The sequence below is a fragment of the Haliotis rufescens genome, unplaced genomic scaffold, assembly GCF_023055435.1.
Source record: "Haliotis rufescens isolate VD_foot unplaced genomic scaffold, xgHalRufe1.0.p SCAF_77, whole genome shotgun sequence".
NCBI lineage: Eukaryota > Metazoa > Mollusca > Gastropoda > Lepetellida > Haliotidae > Haliotis > Haliotis rufescens.
The window spans coordinates 1,184,859-1,210,824 of NW_025964369.1; the positions used below are offsets into that span (position 1 = coordinate 1,184,859).

Below are 25,966 nucleotides of genomic sequence, written 5' to 3' on the forward strand. Positions count from 1 at the left end.
TGCAATTGGGGTAATTGGACATTCATCAATCAACAAACAAACAAACTTGAGTTCTTGAATGTTAGATGATCTTTCTTTGTGTTGTTGCACTGAGATATAAGCGAGTGAGTGTGGTTTTACGCCGCTTTTAGCAATATTCCAGCAATTTCACGGCGGGGGACACCGGAAATGTGCTTCACACATTATACCCATGTCGGGAATCGAACCCGGGTCTTCGGCGTGACGAGCGAACGCTTTAACCACTAGGCTACCCGACCGCCCCGCATTGAGATGTGACAAGAAATAACGTTCAGAATAAACATGCTCATTAGTGTTTACTGATACTGTATAGTGATTAGAATTCATTGCCTGTTATGTTTAAGTATTGTCGACGTCTCATTTGAAGAAGAGAAAGGATCAACCTCAGTCTCAAATATATACATACAGTTTTTCTTTCAATAATGTCAACGCTAAAATATATCTACACCTCATCGATTCACTAGATTTGGAAATTAAAGAAACAACTGAGAAACTGTCTTATCTTGGTATGAGCAATGGCTTTCCCCATGATGGCAGCCTATGTACAAAGGCGTGAGGTGAGGTGAGGTGAGGTGAGGTGAGGTGAGGTGAGGTGAGGTGAGGTGAGGCGAGGCGAGGCGAGGCGAGGTGAGGTGAGGCGAGGCGAGGCGAGGCGAGGCGAGGCGAGGTGAGGTGAGGTGAGGTGAGGTGAGGTGAGGTGAGGTGAGGTGAGGTGAAATTGGGTTTAAGGTCGCGTCCAAGATTATTGCACTTATATAGCGATGTGCATGTACGTGTGTGTGTTTGTGTGGCTGCTTGTACTAGTCTGGACTGATGCCGATTTAAAGTGCTAGCCCACTGAGATACCATGCCGCAGTTTAACATGAATTCCCCACTCAGACACAGTATACTGACTCCGAGCCGACCTGTCCTTGTTTTAGCCCCTTAATGCCGAGCGCCAGACAGGGTAACAACAAGTACCATCTTTTAACGTCTTTTGGTATGACGCGTATGAAATACAGTTTTGGAAATAATAAGGAAATGTAGGGATCTCAGTAATGGTGACGAAGTTTTGATAAGTCACATGCTTGGTGATTGTGCGATTTTCGTTTACACTATTATAACTTGCAACACAAAGTAAATATTTCACCTGAGCATTGCTTATTTTATCGTGTTTATATTTTTACAGTCAAAATGTGCAAAATTGTCACTTAGGAAATTGATTAAACGCCAAAATATTCAGTTATTATTATGATAACAAATTACAAACAATGTTTTGTTTAATATTATCACCTAGTGACTGAAAATGTTAGGATTAAAAGTACATTTGTCTATTGTTTGGCTTCTAATCCTAGCATAATTAATCTATTGTGATGTTTTTACACATTGCCTGTAACATATACACGCTTACAAAGGAAAAGACTTAAAGGAACCAAGACGTAGAGGAACAAGAATGATTCTGTTCAATGCTACAGCAAATGAATGAAAACAAAATGCAAATATCATAATTACAACCTACGAAAGTTATATATATAATTTTAGGCAGCTTCCTTGTTCGAGGAATGTATCTGTGAATATCCACATAAAGGAACAATATCCCAAACGTCTGCAGCTGTACAAAGAAACTTATTCGCTGTCACGTGTCACTGTAACAATCAAATATTTTAATTTATCGTTTCGGATATTACAACCCGTGTTCGTTTCTGAACTGATCACTTAGTTTGTTTCAGGTGTTTCATAAGGTGTCAAGTCTCAAAGGTCAGCTGAGAAAGCCCACATAACAACTATTTTGATAATGTCCACGGTTCTTCAAAAATCTATTGAGTTAGATAACAATGAGCAATCAATCGGTTAACCCTTTGAACAAAGTATGTTGTTTTTACAAAGGCACTTCACGCCATGATATGAGTGTATTCCCTTTGCTTTGGTAAACCTACACATGTAAACACTTACTTTTGACATATCCACTGAGCAGGATAATCAATCAAAGTTTTTTTCTGTTGATCCTTTGATGGCTAGCACTGATCCGATGATATACAAAAAAGTAAATCAACTGATCATTCATCTCTTGCTGGGCTGCCACGTGCATATTACAAAACGCACATTTCACCTCACTTCAAACCTGGATTCAGATTGAATAATTACCCATGACACAAGAAATGCCGAATGGTCATTTATCGGGTAATCTGAGTGGTCCTACCACTAATTATACATGTAATAAATTCATTAACTGAGCATCAAGTGAATGACGACAAATGCACAAGTGTAGAGAAAACATGGATGACAACAACGGAGTCCATTGAATCCGAAATCCGAAAATGCTTTCACTGCAGGGATACTTTGTATTATTAAACAATAACCATCAGGGGTATTTCCAAATAACCACATTCTTTTTGTCGGTTTGTTTAGGCTGAAGAAATTAATTAACATGCGCTCTTTGTCGAAATCTTCATAGATCACGGGTGACCAATTAGTGTAAAAAATGCATAAAACAAATATTGCCTCCAAGCTTATTTAGCTGTCCTTACAGAAGGTAGCCCAGTCTCTTGTCACGCTCAGTTGCGTTAGCGAGGAAATCCACTCACGGCAGCTCGTGAGCCCTAGGACCGCCTCCGTGGTCTAATGGTAGAGCGTCCGCCAGGAGAGCGGAAGGTCCGGGGTTCGATCCCCAGCCGCGTCATACCAAAAGACTTTAAAAGATGGTACTTGTTTTAAGGGGTTAAAACAAGGACTGGTCGGCTCGGAGTCAGTATACTGTGTCGGTATTCATGTTAAACTGCGGCATGGTATCCCAGTGTGCTACCACAATAAATCGGCATCAGTCCGGACTAGTACAAGCAGCCACACACACATATACACTATATGAGTGCAATAATCTTGGAAGCGACGTTAAACCCCATTTCACCTCACCTCGTGAGCCCTAGCGGCCAGTGTCAGACTGCCGAGAAGAAGCCAGGGATTAGCATCCCTTTAAAGTCAAATCACAAAAAAAGCATTTTCCGTTCTTCAGTAATTTCTTGGCAAATATACATCCTCATATGAGTTGTTTTTTTAAACAAAACAGCAACGTCCCAGGCGATATAATAAAATATAGGAATGGCTTGCTGAAGTGTTTTAAACATTTCAAATGTAAATGACAACACATTTATAGACATATATAAACAGATATGTGTCTGTACTTGAAGCTAAAAAAATCACAGACTTGTCGTTTTGACTATTTAAATTCACTTAAACAGAATACACGATGTCAATATGCAGTAAAATATTCAGAATGCACGTAATACTCTCCTTCCTCGCACAGGGCACATGAAACTGGACAAAGAACTATCATAACGAATGTCCAGTGCACAATCCGAATAAACATTCAACTCCAGTAATGCACTTGACTGAACCGTCTTGTTTGTTTGTTGTTTAACGCCGCACTCAGCAATATTCCAGCTATATGACCGCGGTCTGTAAATTAGACAATCCGTTGGGTTGCTGAAGACCAATTCTATCCTGGTTGTATGTGGTCTGATGGTAGTGTTATGAAGTAGTAGACATAAACTTAGATCTACATTGTATAGGTGGAAGAACCAGAAGAGTCAAAAGATATATCTCTGCCTGTTTCAATATGATTTCAGGAACTATCATTATTCACCATTTTCCCATAATTCTGGAACTGCCTTGTCCCTACTGATGTCTCTTCCATGTTTTTTGTGGTCGACTCTAGCACCGAATTCTGCCCGACACAACCCAAAATCATATCAGTGCATCATGTAATATCTGTAATTGAAAAAAAGTAAACTACTGCGTAATATTTTAGCCAACAGACGTCCGTTTGTGTAATGTCATTAGTTGTTGGTAAGCAGAATCACGGCCTCTTATGTAACATGCGACAATCTTGAATAAACGGCCGGTCAAATGGCAGGCTCGTCGACCCACTCCCACGCATGTCGTTCCTCCCTGAGAACCCAACACATCATATCAAACAGGTTCTTCTCCACGTTGTCGTTCCTCATAATCCAAGTTAGATTTATTTCAATGTCAGTGCGCTTCAGTTCTGAATGTTTGTATTTGTTTTGGAAAGTTTGGAAGACAGATGATAAAGCCAGTTCTAATTTTGTCTTGCGTGATTTCCTATTTTGCAAGGAACGTTTTACCTCTTACATTGCGATATTCAGTGATATGAGATTTACAACATCATTTCCCTGGTTGGGTCCTCAGTCTGTTGTTGTCTGAGTGGTGTTTGTTTGTCTCATCCTATTCACGTATGGACATATATGTTTGTTTGTTTGTTTGGTTGGTTTTTTAACGCCGCACTCAGCAATATTCCAGCTATATGACGGCGCTCTGTAAATAATCGAATCTGGACCAGACAATCCATTATGAGCATCGATCCACGCAATTGGGATCGATGACATGCATCAACCAAGTCAGCGAGCCTGACCATCCGATCCCGTTAGTCGCCTCTTACGACAGGCATAGTCGCCTCTTACGACAAGCATGGGTTGCTGAAGACCTATTCTACCCCGGATCGTAAATATATGTATATATGCAATTGTACCCCGTTTACATATATCTACATACATATACTGCCGTAAATGTATGTACATATGTAGGTATATGTATAATATGCATGTAAACGGGGTCCAATTGACAAAGTACATAAGAATTCACCTCATGTTCACTTATCAACGAAGAACGCCCGCCTCCTCCTTCAACTTGTCTCAAAGACAACGTACATATTAACATTCAATCTTTAAGTTTACAGACTTTCGTCTGTATTAACGTTACATTCGCTAATGGACAGTGTAAGTCCTTATTTACAATCACGTTCACTAATGGACAGTCGTGTTTATCTTCAGATTTGAAGTCGACTAATGGACAAATGGACTACTTACGAACATAACAACCTGTGTACGTATTAAACTTCAAGTTGTCTTAATCCTACACTGAACACAAACTTACCAATTTATGTAGTTATTAATACGCACTTGTTCTTATATTGTTGTTCTAGGCGATGAAAGAGGCATTCTCGTTTATTAGCCTGGCATTCTATAATGTCTGACACGAAGACACAAATCTAATTCTCCAATGACATGTACACTAATACTGACATGATCACAGCCTGTGTCCCTCCCAATAGTGGAGGCTTATTGCCTTCGTAGCTTCCCCCCCCCCCCCCCCCCCCCCCCCCCACCGATGTCGTAATGGGTACAGCATACAAAAACGTAAACACGACACAAAGTAACAAACAACAAGATATGTAGATATATACAAGACAGTCTACACTTTTACACATAATAATAAAAACAATAATAACAAAAAACAAACAGCAGCGACAATAATAAAAGTAAGTATAATAACGATGGTGGTGATGCTTGTTATCATCATCATCATCATCATCATCATCATCATCAATGAATTTGATGAGACTGTCCAACACATTGTCAGTGGATGCCTAGCTTTGGCACAAACACAGTATCTTAAGCGACATGATGGTGTAGCTCGATCATTTTATTACCGTCTTCGCCATGCTTGTGGTTTTGACACAAAGGTCCATCCATGGTACAACCCAGAATATGTTGAGGGCGTCATGGAGTATGACAAATTCAAAATTCTTTGGAATAGGCCCGTAAACAGCCTCAGACGTATCCAGGCGAACAAATCTTGTCCTTTTTGATAAATCCAATGAAATCATTTATATTATTGAAGTTTCTGTCCCTTTTGACACTTATATGATTGACAAGATTCAGGAAAAACATGGCAAATATGCGGACCTCGCTTTCGAAATGTCACGCTTGCATCCCAAGTACCATGTTGTCCGACTCCCCATTGTTCTCGGTGCCTTAGGTTTGTTACCTCACAATCTGTTGACTGACATTAAGAGAGCACACGGGTTTGCTAGCAGAAATACAGCCCTTCTGACAATCTGGGTAATGCAGACGGCTGCAGTGTTGGGGAGTCTTCACATTCTCCGATGAGTTCTGGGTGGGTTTGACTAGGCAGCGCTTCCTGGGAGAAGTCCCATTCGCTGTCTGGGCTGCGTGTAGAGAGGGGGAAAGGGCCCTGAGCTGATGATGAGCCTAACCAGCCTGACTGTGCCAGGATCACCTAAACCCTCTTTACTGCATTTTTTAAAATCTGTAAATAATCATTATAACAATAATATTAGTATTTTAACCAGTCTGACTGTGCCAGGATCACCCAAACCCTCTTTGCTGCATTTTTAAAAATCTGTAAATTATCATAAGAACAATAATATCAATATCTTAACCAGTCTGACTGTTCCAGGATCAACAAAACCTCTTTGCTGCATTTTTAAAAATCTGTAAATAATAATGATAATAGCACTTGTATAGTGCATTTGTATCATGCATCTTCCATCTATAGAGTGCTGGCCACGCTCATACAAACGTACACAGAGGCTGACCTACCCCCTTCTTTAAGTGCTCGGAACAGTAGTAAACTTCAAATACATACACTCATGCCCATGTCATCACAGAGCTCACCTTGGTTCACCTGTCCGAATGACAAACCGAGCCGTGACGCTAAGTTAAGAGGGTGAGAGACGGAGACTGACATGTGTGAGCGACGTCTGTCAGGGCCTGATGGGCAGCCTCCTTCTCATCCACCAACACAACTATTTACGAATCTCCATGGCCAGTTTTAATGCCCCATCATGCCTCTGTGATTCATTGTGTTTCTCGGAGCAGTCACGACCACAACTCGGGATATTCACATTGCAGGCTCTGCGATGGGGACCACCGCTCCGGGGCGATACACTTGCACCTTTCTCATAGGTAGGTGGTTTTTATGTTCAGTTTGTGCTTTGTCAAGCGTGGATACAGCAGTTGGCAAAAAGAAACGATGAGAGATTTTGTCATCAGTTTTCATCAGTGCTTGATGCATTTCATGTACCTTCTTGGCTTTGGTGATGTGAGTTTTGAAAACCAGTGATTGAATGGTTTTGTAAGACGTTTGCGTTTAATGTCACTCATCACTTATTAAGCTTTACAAGTATCACCGCCTAATATTCTACCATGCAACATCTGGGTTCGAGGAAGTTTTTCAGGAATCTTTTTTGTAATCTTTAGTTGTGATGTTGTACTTGTGTTTATATCGTCCTGTTGATGAGTGAGTGAGTGAGTGAGTATGGTTTTACGCCGCTTTTAGCAATATTCCAGCAATATCACGGCGGGGGACACCAGAAATGGGCTTCACACATTGTACCCATGTCGGGAATCGAACCCGGGTCTTCGGCGTGACGAGCGAACGCTTTAACCACTAGGCTACCCGACCGCCCCTCGTGTGGATGATGAATAGTGTTTTGAATGCTCGTATTTGTTAATGTTTAGTCATGATTTATGATATCTTAGATAGACAAGATTATAAGTATGTTCAACACCTACTTGAAGTCAAGATGTGTTCATTTGACCCCACTCAAAATGTCTATCTTAACGGAGAGAGAGAGAGAGAGAGAGAGAGAGAGAGAGAGAGAGAGAGAATGAAAGTGAGAGAAAGAGCTAGAGAGAGTGAATGCGAGTGAGTGAGTATGGTTTAACGCCGCTTTGAGCAATATTCCAGCGATGTCAAAGCTGGGGACACCTAAAATAGTCATCGAACCCGGGTCTTCGGGTAGAACTAGAGAAAGAATTGCAGAGTGAGTGAGTGAGAGTGCAAGGGGGAGAACAAGAGTGAGTGAATGAGAGAGAATGTGAGAAAATGACATATGTTTATTATTTGCGATTAAAGAGAAACGAAAGAAACTCTTTTGTATCTACGATTTTTTAATTATTTCATAGTAGTTCATCATTAACGATTAATATAAAAATACAAAATTCATATTAAAGCTAACACCACCTATGTACAAATTTAATATAATAAAACTCGATCTCAGACAAATGATTATATCCAATAAAATAGCATCTAAAAATGATCAGACCCGTAGAGATCCGGGGTAGAATAGGTTTCAGCAACCCATGCTTACCGTAAAAGGCGACTATGCTTGTCGTAAGAGGCGACTAACGGGATCGGGTGGTCAGGCTCGCTGACTTGGTTGATGCATGTCATCGATTACAATTGCGTGGATCGATGCGCGTGATGTCAATCACTGGATTGTCTGGTCCAGACTCGATTATTTACAGACCGCCGTCATATACCTGGAATATTGCTGAGTGCGGCGTTAAACAACAAACAACCAACAACTTAAACCGATGAGGATATTAAAAAATTGACATTGTCATGAACAAAGTTTTTCTTATACACAGGAATCATTGTCAGTTTTTGTGAAATCAGACCAACAGCGTATGCAACTTTGTTCTATTTGTTAAAAACGCCTGCTTCGTGGACAGACATGTAGGAGTATGTGTCAGTTTTACTGCCTCAGTGTGGACAAATGAGACAAATACAGTGGACATGAGCGATGTGACCGGAATACACACCTTACATGACGTCGAGCTGACGTTGTCAACGTGTTCTGAGTGTCTCAAGCACAGCTCACAATTGTCTTAATCTCACCTGTTCCTCTCCTCCCTTATAATAAATTGCCAGTGCCTTAGGTAAGAAAAGATGCCCTTTCGTATTAATGCTTGGATACAGAACATACACAGATTGTATTGTGTGTGGGGCCAGGAGACCAATGACGGACTTGCATAAATGTTTGTTTGATCGTTGTTTAAGGCCGCACTCAGCAATATTCCAGCTGTATGACGGCGGTCTGTAAATTAGACAATCCAGTGATTGACATGGTCAAGATCCATCAACGCAATTGGGATACGATGACATGCATCAACCAAGTCAGCGAGCCTGACCATCCAATCCCGTTAGTCGCCTCTTACGACAAGCATGGGTTGCTGAAGAATTATTATAACACGGATCTTCACGGGGTAAAAGGATGGGTTGCTGAAGACCGATTATCACCCAGACCGTCACGAGGTACGACAAGCATTGGTTGTTGAAGACTAATTCTAACCCGGACTTTCACGAGGGAACAAGCATGGGTTGCTGAAGATCAATTCTGCCCCGGCTGTTCATGGGGGACAAACATGTCTCATAATGAGCCTGCGTGTTGTTCATATGTCAGCTCATTGCCGGAATATACAAAAATATAATACTAGACCCGTGAAGATCCGGGGTAGAATAGGTCTTCAGCAACCCATGCTTGCCGTAAAAGGCGACTATGCCTGTCGCAAGAGGCGACTAACGGGATCGGGAGGTCAGGCTGGCTGTCATACGTGTCATCGATCCCATTTGCGTGGATCGATGCTCATGACATCACTCACTGGCTTGCCTGGTCCAGACTCGATTATTTACAGACCGCCGTCATATAGCTGGAATATTGCTGAGTGCGGCGTGAAACAACAAACCAACCAACCAACAGCAGGGGGAACCATACATTGGTTTTACACATTTAAACTTGGTGTTTGAAGGCAATGAATGACGTAGACGAACACAATCTCAAGATTAAAATGGTGTTTAGAAATTTGGTATTAAAAAAAGAACCATTTATCTTCAGTGACATTCTTAATCCACCCGCTACCACCACTCCCAGTGAGGCAATCCTTATAGAAACTTTTCTGTATTAAAAGCCATGTGCAGTCTAACAGCATCAACTATTACAAAGAGTTTCCATGTGATGGCAGTTAATTATCATTATCAAAGTAAACACATGGGGGTATTTGATCGTATAAACAGAGGGGCAAAATAAACATAAAATAGAAAATAAACGGACCTGTAGAATCCAGTCTGCTTTATGCAGAGATTTCTGTTGGATATGGAAAGCGTTTTGTCACTTGATTTACGTCAGTGGATTTTATCATCTGTTTGATTTTTAACTGAAAGTATCGAAAGCATACTGATCTAAATATCGCATTACGCACTACTGATGACAACTATCTTAACCATCCTGTCTTTGAAAATCTATAAATCTGCTTTCGGCACAAATTTACATTTCAAACATGGTAGGGGTTATATGGTTGCGAATTCATCATTCTTCACTGAGCCATTTCATTTTTACACAAAATTCCCAGCAACAGATTGCTTTTTACAAACTGTTGCTGGAAGAGAGATGGTTAAATAGACATGATCAAATTCAACAAGAATTCTTTCAATTTTCAGTTCCATAGAACACAAAGTCGGTATACTTGATAATAATTAATTATATAGCGTCATATAGCCTCTTTCTGTATCATCACGCAATCATCCGTTAACTGATATTCCAAAGAGAGCATTACTGTTGCATACTCGAAACACAATGCTACCACCAAGCCAGGACTAAAGTGTTCTCGAACGCCTGGTGCTATCACTAGTTCTCAGAGAGCCAGTCTGTAAATTTCGCCGCTATGTTGTCCTATCTATGCAATCTGTTCGGCGGATAATCGAGACTGGTTATTTGCTGGTGTTGACATTTAAAATTTAATGGACATAGGGACCGTTTTAGTTTGACCAGTGCTTCTAATGTTACCCCTCCTTCCATCAAGACCCACTACTACGATCAGCTGTAGTGACCAAGCTATGAATATGAATGACAACATATTCCCGGAATTAATAAAGGAACGAGTAACTGCTGGCTGTGTGTGTGTGTGTGTGTGTGTGTGTCTGTCTCTGTCTCTCTCCCCTCTCTCTCTCTGCCTCTTTCTCTGTGTCTCTGTCTGTGTGTTTGTGTATCTGTGTGTGTCTCTCTCTCACAATCTGTGTGTGTGTGTGTCTCTCTCTCTGTGTCTCTGTCTCTCTGTGTCTCTCTCTCTCTCTGTGTCTCTCTCTCTGTGTATCTGTCTCTCTGTGTCTCTCTCTCTCTCTCTCTGTGTGTCTCTCTCTCTGTCTCTTTCTCTGTCTCTGTCTGTGTGTTTGTGTATCTGTGTGTGTCTCTCTCTCACAATCTGTGTGTGTGTCTCTCTCTGTGTGTCTCTCTCTCCGTGTGTGTGTCTCTGTCTCTCTGTGTGTCTCTCTCTCTGTCTCTTTCTCTGTGTCTCTGTCTGTGTGTTTGTGTATCTGTGTGTGTCTCTCTCTCACAATCACAATCTCTGTGTGTGTTTGTGTGTGTGTGTGTGTGTGTGTGTGTTGCAAATATGTTCATTCACAGTTACCTTGACCTTATCCGAAGCTCACAAAATTATCATTTTGAATATTATATGCAAAAGGAAAATATAAGCTGGTTATTCAAAAACTGTTCCGCATCTACTTTCACAGTAAACAATCTTGAAGCTGTGACTGAAAACAGTATTCTGTCCCTGACGAAGGTCCCCCTTACCCCTTACTTCCACCCACCCCCAGCCCCAAACGATATTAAATGGACGTTCCCTGAGGGTGATTGTATTCAATGCAATCTTCCTAATTGTTGTTAAAAGGCCACTCCTGCTCGTTTGTCAAGGTCGTCCCATAATTAACATGACAACTTTTTGTGACTTTATTTACCATCGTGTGACACTTCCTTCCTGATCATTTGTTATAGTCGCGGTGATTGATGACGAATGCTAGCAGTGTCTGACGAAAATATCTTTCTCAGTGTCGCTGACGCTGAGTGACCTTTGTGAACGATTCCTTAATCATAATACTGTTTATATTCCCGTCCAGACGACGGCGTTAAGCCTTTAGTCGTGATTATCACCTAGTTTCGAAATTGTAACTATTGCAAAATAACAAGCACGTGTACTTGTAAGTGATAAAGGTGGAAACTGGCCAAAGAAAGTAATACAGACAAAAGATGGTCAGGTGTCAACACGTTAGACTATGATCTGTTAAGTTGAGGTGAGGTGAAATTGGGTTTAACGTCGCGTCCAAGATTATTGCACTTATATAGCGACGTGCATGCACGTGTATGTGTGTGTGTGGCTGCTTGTACTAGTCCGGACTGATGCCGATTTATAGTGCTAGCTCACTGAGATACCATGCCGCAGTTTAACATGAATACCCCACTCAGACACAGTATACTGACTCCGAGCCGACCAGTCCTTGTTTTAGCCCCTTAATGCCGAGCGCCAGACAGGGTAACAACAAGTACAATCTTTTAACGTCTTTTTGTATGACGCGGCCCGGGATCGAACCCTGGACCTTCCCCTCTCCGGGCGGACGCTCTACCACAAGACCACGGAGGCGGTCTCTGATCTGTTAAGAACCGTATACTTGATGAGATTACGCGAGACGACATGTGACAAGCCTTATGCCGTCTGACCTTGCATGTTAACGGATGATGTAGTGCTATTAATACTGCATCACCTGTTGTGGGTTGCAGAGACAAGTCTTCCCATCAATCAACCATCAACAACCATCATGCATGTTACTTTAAGTGGCACGCCATTTCACATGTAGTGAGAATGCCAACTACATTGTGTTAATCTAGGTTATCTGCTCGACATGATTTGACCCTTACGTGGTAAAACCGCAACCCATCACTGTCTCGTATGCTGTTATTGTGTACATCTTAGGACGCTGAGGGTTGACCGGGATACCGTATTTAGGTTGAACAGTGCTGTGTGTGACTCCAGTGCGGACAGGTTAATTGCCTTTTCGTGACGTCATTGTAGGGGATGAGGCATAAGGTGTCATACAACCTAGGTACTTGATAATGACAGTCGTAGTAACATACACGCGTGCAACTGCCGTGTGGGGATTTAGACAGTTAGAAGGTAACTGAATCAATCAGTAAAACTGACTTGAAAAATCTGTCCATAAATTACAGATTGACATATGTTTTTTAAAGATGTTCAAAAGTGTATTACACATCACACTACAATATATTAAAAAACAATTGAGTCGTCTAAGGCGCCGCGATTCGCTGTGCAGAGTTGAGTCCCTTGTGCACGCCAGAAGCCTATGATTGTAGGTTCGAATCCTGGTTCGACCGGATAATGTTTATTCGGTATAACACCATACCCGTGCTCGTGGGTTTCACCGAAGTGGTAAACGTCTGAGACCTGCATCACTTCGGGCTTTCCTCCCAGATTAAGCTGACACCCCGCGATATAACTGTAATAGTGTTAAAAGCGGCGTTAAACCCAACTCACTCACTCACGCATATAAATAACCTCTTTATCATATAATGAAATTCTTTAATACCAGTCGGACAGTGACAGTAGCCAATATAGTTCCAACTGAAATCTGTTTCATATACAGTAGCGAAGCAACATATACGCACAACAATAGTTTTTACTTGCGTTTCGCGGCAATCCATCGGTCTGTCCGCGACGTCACGGCCACGTTCAGACGTTGTTGGCAGTCGTAACGTTAGGAAGTGCAATCAGATGTACACACAGCGACAAAACGAAACACGGTAACAACTCAAACATATGTCGGCCAAATCCAACTATTAAATTTTGTGGAAAAGGTTTCAAGCCGCAGAGGTCTACAAGCACAAATATGGCTACTGATCCCGCTTGGCTAGGCCTAGTGCCCTCGCAAAATTGTTTCGAAATTTATATCTCCAAAGTTGCCCAAACTTATAAAATGCTTTAGCTACGTCACAGTAAGACACTGGTTTTAAGTATGTTAGACTGTTCTTTTGATAATGATAGCAATTATCCCTGTAGTTTATACAGATTCCTGATGGTTAATTCTGACTCGATTGCTGAATGACAAGGGCGACGCCATGTTTGTTTATAAACACTGAAAGTAGTCCCTACTTGACCTTTGATATTTGCATCTCTATCCGCATATGACCCCAACGGATATCGTTTTTATCCGTTGGCTTAATCCTGCCGAGGAACCTACCCATTATATGATAAATGAAAATACATGTTGAAAACAAAATTAGGATGGGGGAAAGTGGGTTTAACATCGCGGCTAAGTTATGTCATTTGCCGCGACGCAGGTGCGCGCTTGTGTGTGTGTGTGTGAGAGAGTGTGAGAGAGAGAGAGAGAGAGAGAGAGAGTGTGTGTGTGTGTGTGTGTGTGTGTGTGTGTGTGTGTGTGTGTGTGTGTGTGTGGCAGGGCGTACCTGTCCGAACTCCACCATCTGTTCAGGTGTGAAGAATATTTCATAGTTCTCACAAACCTGTCAATGTGAACGTCGCTCATCAATCATAGCAGGCCACGACACATCGTTTTTTTCTTTTTGTGAAGGTATTTAATGTTTCCATGTGATGTTGATATTAACTCGTGCGCAAAAATGTATGAGTTTTTTTATGTAATTGACAAATTGAAAGAATTGTTGTTAAAAATTTGATTATGTCTATTTAACCATCACTCATTCCTGCAGTTTGTAAAAAGTCATCTGTGGCTGGGTAATTTTGTGTAAAAATTAATTGGTTCAATCAAGACCGGGGTAAGAAATGAATTTGCAACCATATGACCCTACCATGTTTGAAATGCTGTAAAATTGAGCCCCAAAAGCAAATTTATTTATTTTTAAAGGGAAGATGTCTAAGATACTCATCAGCAGTAGTGATTTTATGCGAACACATTTATCCGTATTTTTAAAAGTTTAAAGTGGGACATTACTACGATCAATAGTTCGTTAACATTTTAAAAGTTGGTAACCCGGGCGATAAACACTGTTTCGTGGTGTCCTGTTGATTGACATTTATTTTAAGGGAAAACACGAGCCTGAACCGAAATTCTAGTACATGGGAATAAAATAGACGAATACTTTTATCTGTAGTTTTGAAAAGATTTAACCCATTTATATTTTAAAAAACCCATGAAGAAGTATTTTTTGAGTGCTGACAAAGCGCCAGTGCAGTTCATTTTTGGGATATGATATCGCTAACTTGAGGTATTTTCCATTGAAAATCAAACATATGAAAAAATCAAGAGGTGAGGTGAAATTGGGTTTAACGTATACTGACTCCGAGCCGACCAGTCCTTGTTTCAGCCCCTTAATGCCGAGCGCCAAACAGGGTAACAACAAGTACCATCTTTTAACGTCTTTTGGTATGACGCGACCGGGGATCGGACCCCGGACCTTCCGCTCTCCGGGCGGACGCTCTACCTCTAGACCACGGAGCGGTATAATTTACAAGGCAATGCAATAGTGCAGAGCGTCGAAAATAGGAATATCATGTGAGGAGCAATTCAGGATCGACACTGTACTATAGCGTCCAACAGGCTGGGGTATCTGATCACTTTCATCTGATGAGGATGTGCAGGCTTTGAAGCACCTTTCGTGAGTTAACAAATGAGTTTAGTTGGTATCACTGGAATATTGTTAAGTGAGACTTTAAACAACACTTATACTGCACTTCTCTCCCCCACGAATCTACTTATAATGTTGAATATCACAAATATTGTTAGTAATAACAAAAACATATATCTAAATATTGTTTGAAATCATGATTGAACATTAATAAAAAATACCAGCATTCAAAACAAAAATTCATATCTCTTTCTCTCATTCACTCTCCCCCTCTCTCTCTCTCTCTCTCTCTCTTCGCTAAGACTTTTAGTGATGTCAAATTAACAATTCTTGATTTGAATCAAGTAGGTGTCGAATCTTCTTCCCCCTTCCCCTCTTTCTTTTCTGAATGCTTTCCCCCAATCTCTCTCTCTCTCTCTCTCTCACTCTCTCTCACTCTCCCCCTCCCCCCCCCCCCCCCCCCCCCCCCATTTCCCCAAGAGAAGTTCATAAATTTTAGAATGTGCCACATATTCTTACTTCACTTGTCAGAAGGGTAATGTTCCCTGACATCAAGCACTGTCATAGCTGCTTCAGCCGGAAATATCCGACCAACAGAGAATAGACTAGAACGAACATACGAAATAATATTCAAGGAATTTGTGTTTTTGTGTTTTATCACATCTCAGTATATGAGAACGTATTACCGAGGTCAGGACACAGGAAGCGTTTAAATACCCTAAGTTTTACGTATCATCACACTGGATTATGTCAACCATAGTGTTGTAGTTTTGGTGTCCCGGATGAAAGTTTTATCGGAATAACAGTATATACGGAACTATGTCGTAATACGGATGTATCGATGCTTCGCGGATAGTCGGCTACCTCGAATTCATGTGTAATACCCTGCAATAAACAAGATAATAATAGTCCATTTTTAATAATAATAATAATAATAATAATAATAATAATAATAATAATAATAATAACAACAACAACAACAACAATAATAATATAAAAAATAAATAAAATAATAATAATAACATGGCGCTGTACTCCGTGCATAAGCATGCTCTAAGGATAAGCAGAATGTTTAACCATCAAAGGATAAGCAGAATGTTTAACCATCTAGGATAAGGATAAGCATGCTCTAAGCCCTCAGACTTTTATTACCCCGGTCAATGGACCGGTGTGCACTCAACAATCATTCTCAGCTCCCTGGAGAGTATAGAACCCTAGCTGCCTGTTAAGCGCTAGAAGGTTAACAAGCAGGTTGCCATCTCATCCTACCGGGTACCCATTCACTGCTGGGTGAACACAGACACAATTGCTGCATGTGTCTCAGTGTGGGGCAGGAAAATCTCAGGAGCCAAGCGCCCAAACGCGGTCACCCATCCAAGGACTCTTCGTGACCGACGTTGCTTAACTCTACATGATTTGTGACCAGTGTGCTGTGCACTGGACCACGTACCATCATATCACACCATGACATTGGATGATTAACAACGGTTTTGTTTTTCTATAACACAGGTGCTACGAGAACGTAATATTGTGAGTTGACTGTAACCCGAATACAATGCTACCTCGGTATTCTCCGTCCCTGACGCCTCGCCCCCGAACGGGTATTGTTTGTCACGTCTGTCTATAGTGAGTGGGACATTACGACGATCATTAGTTCGTTAACATTTTAAAAGTTGGTTATCCGGGCGATAAACACTGTTTCGTGGTGTCCTGTTGATTGACATTCAATATATGGGACTACACTTGATTGAACCAAAATATATAGGAATACACCAGACTGAACCTCAATATATGGAAATAAACCAGACTGAACCACAATATATGGGAAAACGCGAGACTGAACAACAATATATGGGAAAACGCGAGACTGAACCACAATATATGGGAAAACGCGAGACTGAACAATAATATATGGGAAAACGCGAGACTGAACCACAATATATGGGAAAACGCGAGACTGAACCACATTAAACGGGAATACACCAGACTGAACAGCAGTATATAGGAATACACCAGACTGAACCACAATATATGGGAAAACGCGAGACTGAACCACAATATACGGGAATACACCAGACTGAACAGCAATATATGGGAATACACAAGAATGAACAGCAATATATGGGAATACACCAGAGTGAACCACAATATATGGGAATACACCAGGTGCACCGCAATATATGGGAATACACCAGAATGAACCACAATATATGGGAATACACCAGAGTGAACAGCAATATATGGGAATACACCAGAGTGAACCACAATATATGGGTATACAAAAGGTGCACCGCAATATATGGGAATACACCAGACTGAACCACAATATATGGGAATACACCAGATTGAACGGGCAATATATGGGAATACACCAGACTGAAACACAATATATGGGAATACACCAGACTGAACCACAATAAATAGCAACATGCGAGACTGAACCACAATATATGGGAATACACCAGACTGAACCGCAATATATGGGAAAACACCAGACTGAAACACAATATATGGGAATACACCAGACTGAACCACAATATATGGGAATACACCAGACTGATCACAATATATGGGAAAATCCGAGAATGAACCACAATATATGGGAATACACCAGATGCACTGCAATATATGGAAATACACCAGACTAAACGACAATATATGGGAATACACCAGACTGATCACAATATATGGGAAAATCCGAGACTGAACCACAATATATGGAAAAATCCTAGACTAAACCGCAATATATGGGAATACACTAGAATGAACCACACTAAATAGGAAAATGCGAGACTGAACCGCAATATATGGGAATACACCAGGTGCACCGCAATATATGGGAAAATCCGAGACTGAACCACAATATATATTGGAATACACCAGACTGAACCACAGTATATGGGAATACACTAGAATGAACCACACTAAATAGGAAAATGCGAGACTGAATCGCAATATATGGGAATACATCAGGTGCACCGCAATATATGAAAATACACCAGGCTGAACTATAATATATGGGAATACACTAGAATGAACCGCAATATATGGGAATACACCAGATGCACCGCAATATATGAAAATACACCAGGCTGAACTATAATATATGGGAATACACTAGAATGAACCACAATATATGGAAATACACCAGACTGAACCACGACTGAAATATCAAAATGCGAGACCTTACCGTAATATATGGAATACACCAGACCACACCGCAATATTATATTAGACAGTATATCTGATAACAAGTCAACAGTAGGCACTGTACCAGACCACACAGTGACATCATATATGCTACCAATCCTATTGCACGCATCTAATGACAAGGTAGCAGCTGCAAGCTCAGGTGAATGAACGATAATCAGTAAATTATAAATAATTACAGATTTAGACAAACAACCGCCCACACTGTCAAACTTCTTGAAGCTATTAAATCGACCTTGTCTGTTGAGACCGGACATTATTTAAACTGTGGAATTTTAAGACTGACATTGATCTATTTCATGTATCTTTCACTTGCGTCTTATAGCACGATGCGAAACAAGTGATTGATAGCTGCCGATTTAAGTGGGCATACGTGCGCACGGTCGTCTATGAAATGTCACTGCTCGGCATTGATGGTCTTCAACATGGATAGATGATTGATGATTGACAAATATACATTATCCAAACTGTAGAATTATGTAATAGAACACATCGTTCTATTCAGGCATGTCCGTATACATGAACGTATTGCTCAGACTCAATCATGTTGTCTCGACATAGCCACGGTAGTGCATGGGAACGGCATCGCAATAGCCTCAGAATGGTCTCAAACAGTTTCGAATAGTATTGGAAAGGTCTCGGAATTTTCCCAGTATCATAATAATCACGGATTAAGATAGAACTTGTTTAAGGAAAGCTCGGAATAATCTCGGAATTGCATCGGAATAATCATTTATAATAGCCTTGGAATTAGCTTTGAATATTATCGAAACAAATATCGCTATAGCATCGGTATAATGTTTTACAATAACCTTGGAATAAACTTAGAATATTATCGAAAACAATATCGTTATAGTATCGGTATAATCTTTTACAATAACCTTCGAATAAACTTGGAATATTATCGTAAAAACTACCGTTATAACATCGGTATAATCTTTTACAATTTCCTTGGAATAAGCTTGGAATATTATCGAAAACGATATCGTTATAGCATCGGTATATATGTTTTACATTAACCTTGGAATAAGTTTGGAATATCATCGAAAAATATCAGAATAGCATCAGGTTAGTCTCAGAATAGCCTCAGAATAATCTTGGAATAATCTCAGAATTATATCCGGAAAGCCAGAACTCCCCTGCATTATAAAAAACCTTCGCTGATGTAACGGAAACAGGAGTCATAAACGATGACATTTAGTATACGCCAAAATAAATTTTCGACTTATTTCTACCAAATCAAACAATTGTAAAAGAAAGACAAACAAGCAACAGAGGTTTACATGAGCAGGTCTGAAATCTACCGTCCTTGCTAAATTGCTTTGCAATTTATATCTCCAATGCTGCCTACACATGAAAAAGGCCTCAGATACGCATTTGTTACCAGACAGAACCACAATATATGGGAATACACCAGGTGCAGCGCAATATATGGGAATACACCAGAATGAACCACAATATATGGGAATACACCAGACTGAACCACAATATATGGGAATACACCAGGTGCAGCGCAATATATGGGAATACACCAGAATGAACCACAATATATGGGAATACACCAGACTGAACCACAATATATGGGAATACACCAGACTGAACCACAATATATGGGAATACACCAGACTGAACCACAATATATGGGAATACACCAGGTGCAGCGCAATATATGGGAATACACCAGAATGAACCACAATATATGGGAATACACCAGACTGAACCACAATATATGGGAATACACCAGACTGAACCACAATATATGGGAATACACCAGACTGAACCACAGTATATGGGAATACACCAGACTGAATCACAATATATGGGAATACACCAGACTGAACCACAATATGGACTGTCATATCTATTATGGCAGCAATTACATACTCATTGACCATGTTTGTAAACACTGAAAATATAACCTTCCTGACCTTTTTTACTTGCATATTTATCCCTAAATGACCCCAACCGATTCATCCTTAATCCGCAGGCTACATCATGCCCAGAAACCAATCCATAATATCATATATAATAAAGGCGCTCTGTGGATTTTTATTTGACCAACATGTTTGTAAAAAGAAATGTGTTTGGAAAAAGAAATAGCTTTCTCGTTTTCGCAGTGTCAGCTGACTGTTGATATCAAAATCCTCTAATGATTCCATTAGTGACAAGCATCGACTTCATCCAGTGACATGCTAACCAAAGCACTGTAACCTTTTCATTGATGTAATCCGCCCCGGAAACACCGCGCACCTCTTCAACAATGTCATATAAAGGGGAAATTAATAACTTGACTCACAAAATGCTTGCCAAACATATTTGCGCTTAAACTGTTGAAAACAATTGTCCACAAAAAGTAAATTGTTGCAGGAAGCTTTTAAAAATAAATATTCATTCTCATAGTTTCAACTTTTAAATAATATATCTGGTTTTGCAGTTAAAGGTGAAAAAATGTTCACTCTCCATACAAATTCCCAGCAATCCTTCCTGGTCGTCATTGCTGATGTCAGTCGTGACAACTCGTGTCATTCCGTCAAGCCGATGACGGAACGTGGCGATCGGTAACGAAAGCATCGGTACAAGTAAAAAGCAACGAGGAAGTGTGAATGGAACGAAGCACATATTAAAAAATAATTATTCGTTAGAGTTCACCTTATCTGTGCAGTTTATATTTTTAAGTTTTGTTTTTCTTATATTAAACAGTTTATGAGTTCAGATGTTACGCATACACAACGTGTAATGCGTAGGCTGGCAATGCGATGTTATTTCGGATGTATTTATTCTGGTGTGCTCCAAACATGTTGTCCTATTTTCGTTTCCTCACGCAGCTTCGTACATTCCAAACAGAAGAGAGATCTTCTCACAAAACATGACATGTGCTGTGGCAGTCCATGATTGATATGTATCCTACCATGTATAGGTCTGTGAGAAGTAGAGTGAATTATTCATCGTACAGAACACAGGATGGAGGCAGCCAGTGACAATGACAGGTGCTTCTGACGCAACAAGCCACACACGTGCTTTATAACGTCACGAGACTACCGCCTCACGCATTCCAACAATTACCTCTTTTAAAAAAAGACACAGTGCCACCTGGTCGTGTTTCCGCATCACTTCTTTTCGTGTTTAAGTGTTTTTTGTTTGTGTGTTTTTTGTGTAAGGACACATTTAGCAATATTCCAGATATATGACAGCGGTCTGTAAATAATCAAGTCTTGACCAACTAATCCTGTGATTGACATCATGAGCATCGATCCACGCAATTGGGATACGATGACATGCATCAACCAAGTCAGCGAGTCTGACCCCCCGATCCCGTTAGTTGCATCTTACGACAAGCATAGTCGCCTCTTACAAGCAAGGGTTGCTGAATATCTATTCTTATCCAGATCTCAAAGGGTGTTTAAGTATTAATGATATGGCTCGCAGATGTTTCTGTACTTGAAGTTCGGAAACTTCGGTGGACCCAAATAAACTATGTGAGTGAGTGAGTGAGTGAGTGAGTGAGTGAGTGAGTGAGTATGGTTTTACGCCTCTTTTAGCAATATTCCAGCAACATCACGGCGGGGGACACCAAAAATGGGCTTTAAACATTATACCCATGTGGGGAATCGAACCCGGGCGTGACGAGCGAACGCTTCAACCACAAGGCTACCCTACCGCCCTAAATATACTACTTAGTATGTATTCATCTTTTGTTGTGTGTACTACAGGATTGCCATTTTCAGAACAATTATTTCGGAATCATTTTCTACACCGTTCTACGGCCACGCCGTGATTTGGCGGCTACGTCTGAAAATACGCATTTCTGGTTCAAGCAATGACTTGACTTGGCGATAAGTATCATATCTTGAACTTTCATAAATATCTGAATGCCATTTCTGATGAAACATGTCAATGGCACGCATGCGAAAGTACTTAATGAAAGCATTTGCATTACCAATTGTCTGGGACAGCCAAATTCTATTATCATATTTTATCAATAGATTTAAAATCATGAACTATTTCCCGTAATGTTCCTGAAAAAAGAATCTGCCAAAGAGCAAAATCGTAACTAAAACGTAAACAAAGTAATAAATAAAATCAACAAACATATTTTTTAGAATTGTCAAACTTACATATAAGTAAATATTTCCATCTTTTCGTGCGATCGTTTAATTTAAGTCAAATGACACTTCGGCATTTGTCGCCTCGATTTTAACGCTTGGACACCATGCTTAATGCCAAAATATGCATGAGAAATCTTTCTCACAGGTCGTAATCTAGCACAATATGTAAAGTTCCCTATTTTAAACATAGGTTGCTATTTCCTGCTTAAAACGTTTAAATTAACACGGTGTCAACAAAGATTGTCGTCCAAATCTGAAATATATCTGACGATACGTTGCAATAATTTGATTGGCTGTCACGTGCTTGAATTTGACCAATCACGACCCTCATTAGATTAGTGCAAATTGTGATTAGAATCCAATTTCTATCCAATAAAATCGCACGTTTCAACTCCGAAAATACTACACTATCAAAGATCGAACGATCTTCGCACGTGTTATTTATACAAAGCTTCGAAAACAGGTATTTCCCGGTATTTTCTCATGTTATTGAGCGGGGCGGTCGGGTAGCCTAGTGGTTAAAGCGTTCGCCCGTCACGCCGAAGACCCGGGTTCGATTCCCGACATGGGTACAATGTGTGAAGCCCATTTGTGGTGTCCCCCGCCGTGATATTGCTAGAATATTGCTAAAAGCGGCGTAAAACCATACTCACTCAGTCACTGTTATTGAGCGAAAAGCCACTGTTATCTGGAAATATATGATGATACATAGTATTTAAAATTCTTTTTTGTCATCATTTTCTTATTACTTTAACAATGAAAATAAAAAGGAAAAAGTTAGTGGATAGTTTAGTATTAGTATTATGAAATCGTAAAATTGTCGAAAATTGTCATGGGAGTAACGATCACCTTTGCGTTAAGATCGCTTTGTACAACGGCACCCTCGTTTGTTTTCTCTGATGAGTTTCAGACACTGCTTCGGAAAATTCCACATGAAGTCCGTGCAAGTTGTGATTTATTACTTATATATAAGTTAATCTACATAGGGCGTCTGCAAGGAGCACGGGGTTAACCCCATTTCTTGATTAATGCTTCAGATGCCAAATTTCACTATTTATAGCCAACATCTTTCGTACTTTAACACCACACTATGTTCATACACTGTTAGATTCATTTTCATATGACTTCAGATTTAAGTGGATTAGATTTGGGTCAAGTGAAACACAGGTAATAAACTGAATATTGTTTAACAGCGCAGTCAATTGTAGTCAAGGTTTATTAGGTGTTGTTGTATCTCTATTAAAAATGTTGCAATTCCATTGGTTAATCCGTACCACGTGACGAGACAATACATTTCAATATTGACCCCAAAATCACTGACTGACACAGACCTCGTCACAAGACCAGTATAGACCTGTCAATTGATAATTATTGGCTCGTCTTCTAGAAAACAAGATGGCGTCTGGTAATGACATTGCACGGTTCGCAGCTACGTTACTGTAATGAAAAAATGATAGTTTAAAGGTTTAATAAAATATAAAGTGAATTTCGGAATAAGCAAAGAAATGATAACTCTCGATGAGGGCAATATACAAAAAACAAGCACAGGGGTCGGGTCCTCCGGTCCTCGGGTCCTCGGGTGCTCCGGTCCTTGTCGCCGCGTACTGATTTTGTCAACAGTGATTTGTTGTATATTGTCGCAGAGAGAGATAAATCAATACACTATATAGCCTGCGGCCTCGGTCCTGTCAGACCACCCCAGGGGTCGGGGTCTCGGTGCTTTTCTTAACATATTGACCTCGTCAACAGTAGCTATTTGTATATAGAAATAGTGTGGCTGGATCATCCCAACCAGTGATTACGCAATTAGCCAACTGCCATCTTCCCGAGGAAAGGGAGTTAACTGATTCAATATAAGTCCAGTTTCCGCCCTTGTGGAACTAAGGCTGGGATTATGGAGTTATATGTTGGCTGGACTAACGAGTCTTTAAGTCAAGTCAAAATCGCGTAACGAAATCGACACCCGGTTCGTAAACTGCCGTGCAGAATTCGGTCGATTGCAGGATTTAGAAAGCATGTGTATCGTCAACTTAGTGTCAACTGATATTTTCCAAATCTTTTCATGTTTATGATCAAGGTACTCACGTGATTTGATGCACTTCGCGAAGTAATGAGAGGTGGAATCTGATTGGTCAATAGGAGGGACATAGAAGGTAGATAGAAGAGACATAACTCGTAATAGCCACTTGTGGCGCTACGATCGAGCCCAGAAACTCAAGCCTAGCTGGTCAAGGGTGTAAACTGGATTTTCACAGTCAGTCAACTCCCTTGCCTCGGGAATATGGCCAACTGAACGAGCATGAACACCATTTGCTAATTAGTCGACTGTTACGACAGTGACGGTATCGTACACCATGGCGAACGCGAACTTTCAGCTTTTAAAATCCCTGACTCCTCGCTTTTGAGTGAGTGAGTGAGTGAGTGAGTGAGTGAGTGAGTGAGTGAGTGAGTTGGGTTTAACGCCGCAATTGTTTGAACACTATTCCAGTTATATCACGGCATGTCAGCTTGATGTGGGAGGAAAGCTGGACTTGATGCAGGTTTCAGACGTTTATCACTTTTTGGAAAACCCACGGTTACGGTTATAAAACTAGAAACATTATCGGAGCGAACCGGGATTCGAACCCACAACCGTACGTTCCTGGCGTGCCCAAGAAAGTACACACTGGAAACTGGATTTGAACAAACAGTTACAAGGCTGAAAACAGTCCCCGAAACACAAAACTTAAGGCCTATGATACTTGTATAAACAAATCACCATCTAACGTAGTTGTGTACTGTATTTTGCCCCGCGCCTACATATGTCAATGAATGTTGACAATGTAGGCTATCCTACATTATTACTCACATAATAATGCAATTATTATTGTTCTTAATCAAATCTAGAACTATCCCAATTTATTTATGAGACAAACGTACTGTGGTTTCTAAATAGGTTCCAGTGTTTTGAGTAGGATTGAATAAAGGAAACTCCTATCATATACCTCAAACAACTATGGCATGGTGTATACAGACACATTTTCTTAACATCCTAATACACGAGGGACCACTTGCACAAGGCAATCTTAGCACTACGACTATTGTAAGCCTATGTTAAAGTATGGGAGTTGCGATCATCTTAGCGCTAAGATCGCTTTGTGCAAGTGGGCCCTGGTGTATAATAGAATGAGAATTACAAGGCTATTCCAGCCTGGGGTAAAGATCGCTTTGACAATACATATAATGCAAGGGATTATATCAGACTAACCATTTAATCCAACGAATTATGAATGTATGATTTTTTTAATGATAACAATTTCTTTATTATTTGTTACGACGTTTCAGGGCTACTTCAAAGAAAGAACAGTGACGGAGGCATCTACCCTCCCAGGCTGTACCCTACTGCGCTTTAATCCTGTCATTAAAATGCAATGCACTTCTTGATTGTCCTATTCTTAGTGCTACCACAGTCAGCTTACACCCACTCCCACCACTATACCTTCAATGTATTTAAGGGGGCACGGGTGGCCCAGTCGTCTAAGGCGCCGCGATTCGCACGCCAAGTTTGTGATCACCATACCCGTGCTCGTGGGTTTCACCGAAGTGACAAACGTCTGAGACC

The 25,966-nt window shown here is 40.6% G+C and overlaps 1 protein-coding gene across 1 annotated transcript in view; it reads left to right on the forward strand.

The window, feature by feature from the left end:
* Positions 1-6,641: 6,641 nt before the first annotated feature.
* The window catches only part of LOC124111667 (basic proline-rich protein-like), a 57,465-nt gene continuing 38,140 nt past the window's right edge, over positions 6,642-25,966 (forward strand). The window contains exon 1 of the mRNA XM_046471426.2: positions 6,642-6,782. Coding sequence (XP_046327382.2) covers positions 6,737-6,782 — 46 coding nt within the window. The 5' untranslated portion in view covers positions 6,642-6,736. The remainder of the gene's footprint in view (positions 6,783-25,966) is intronic.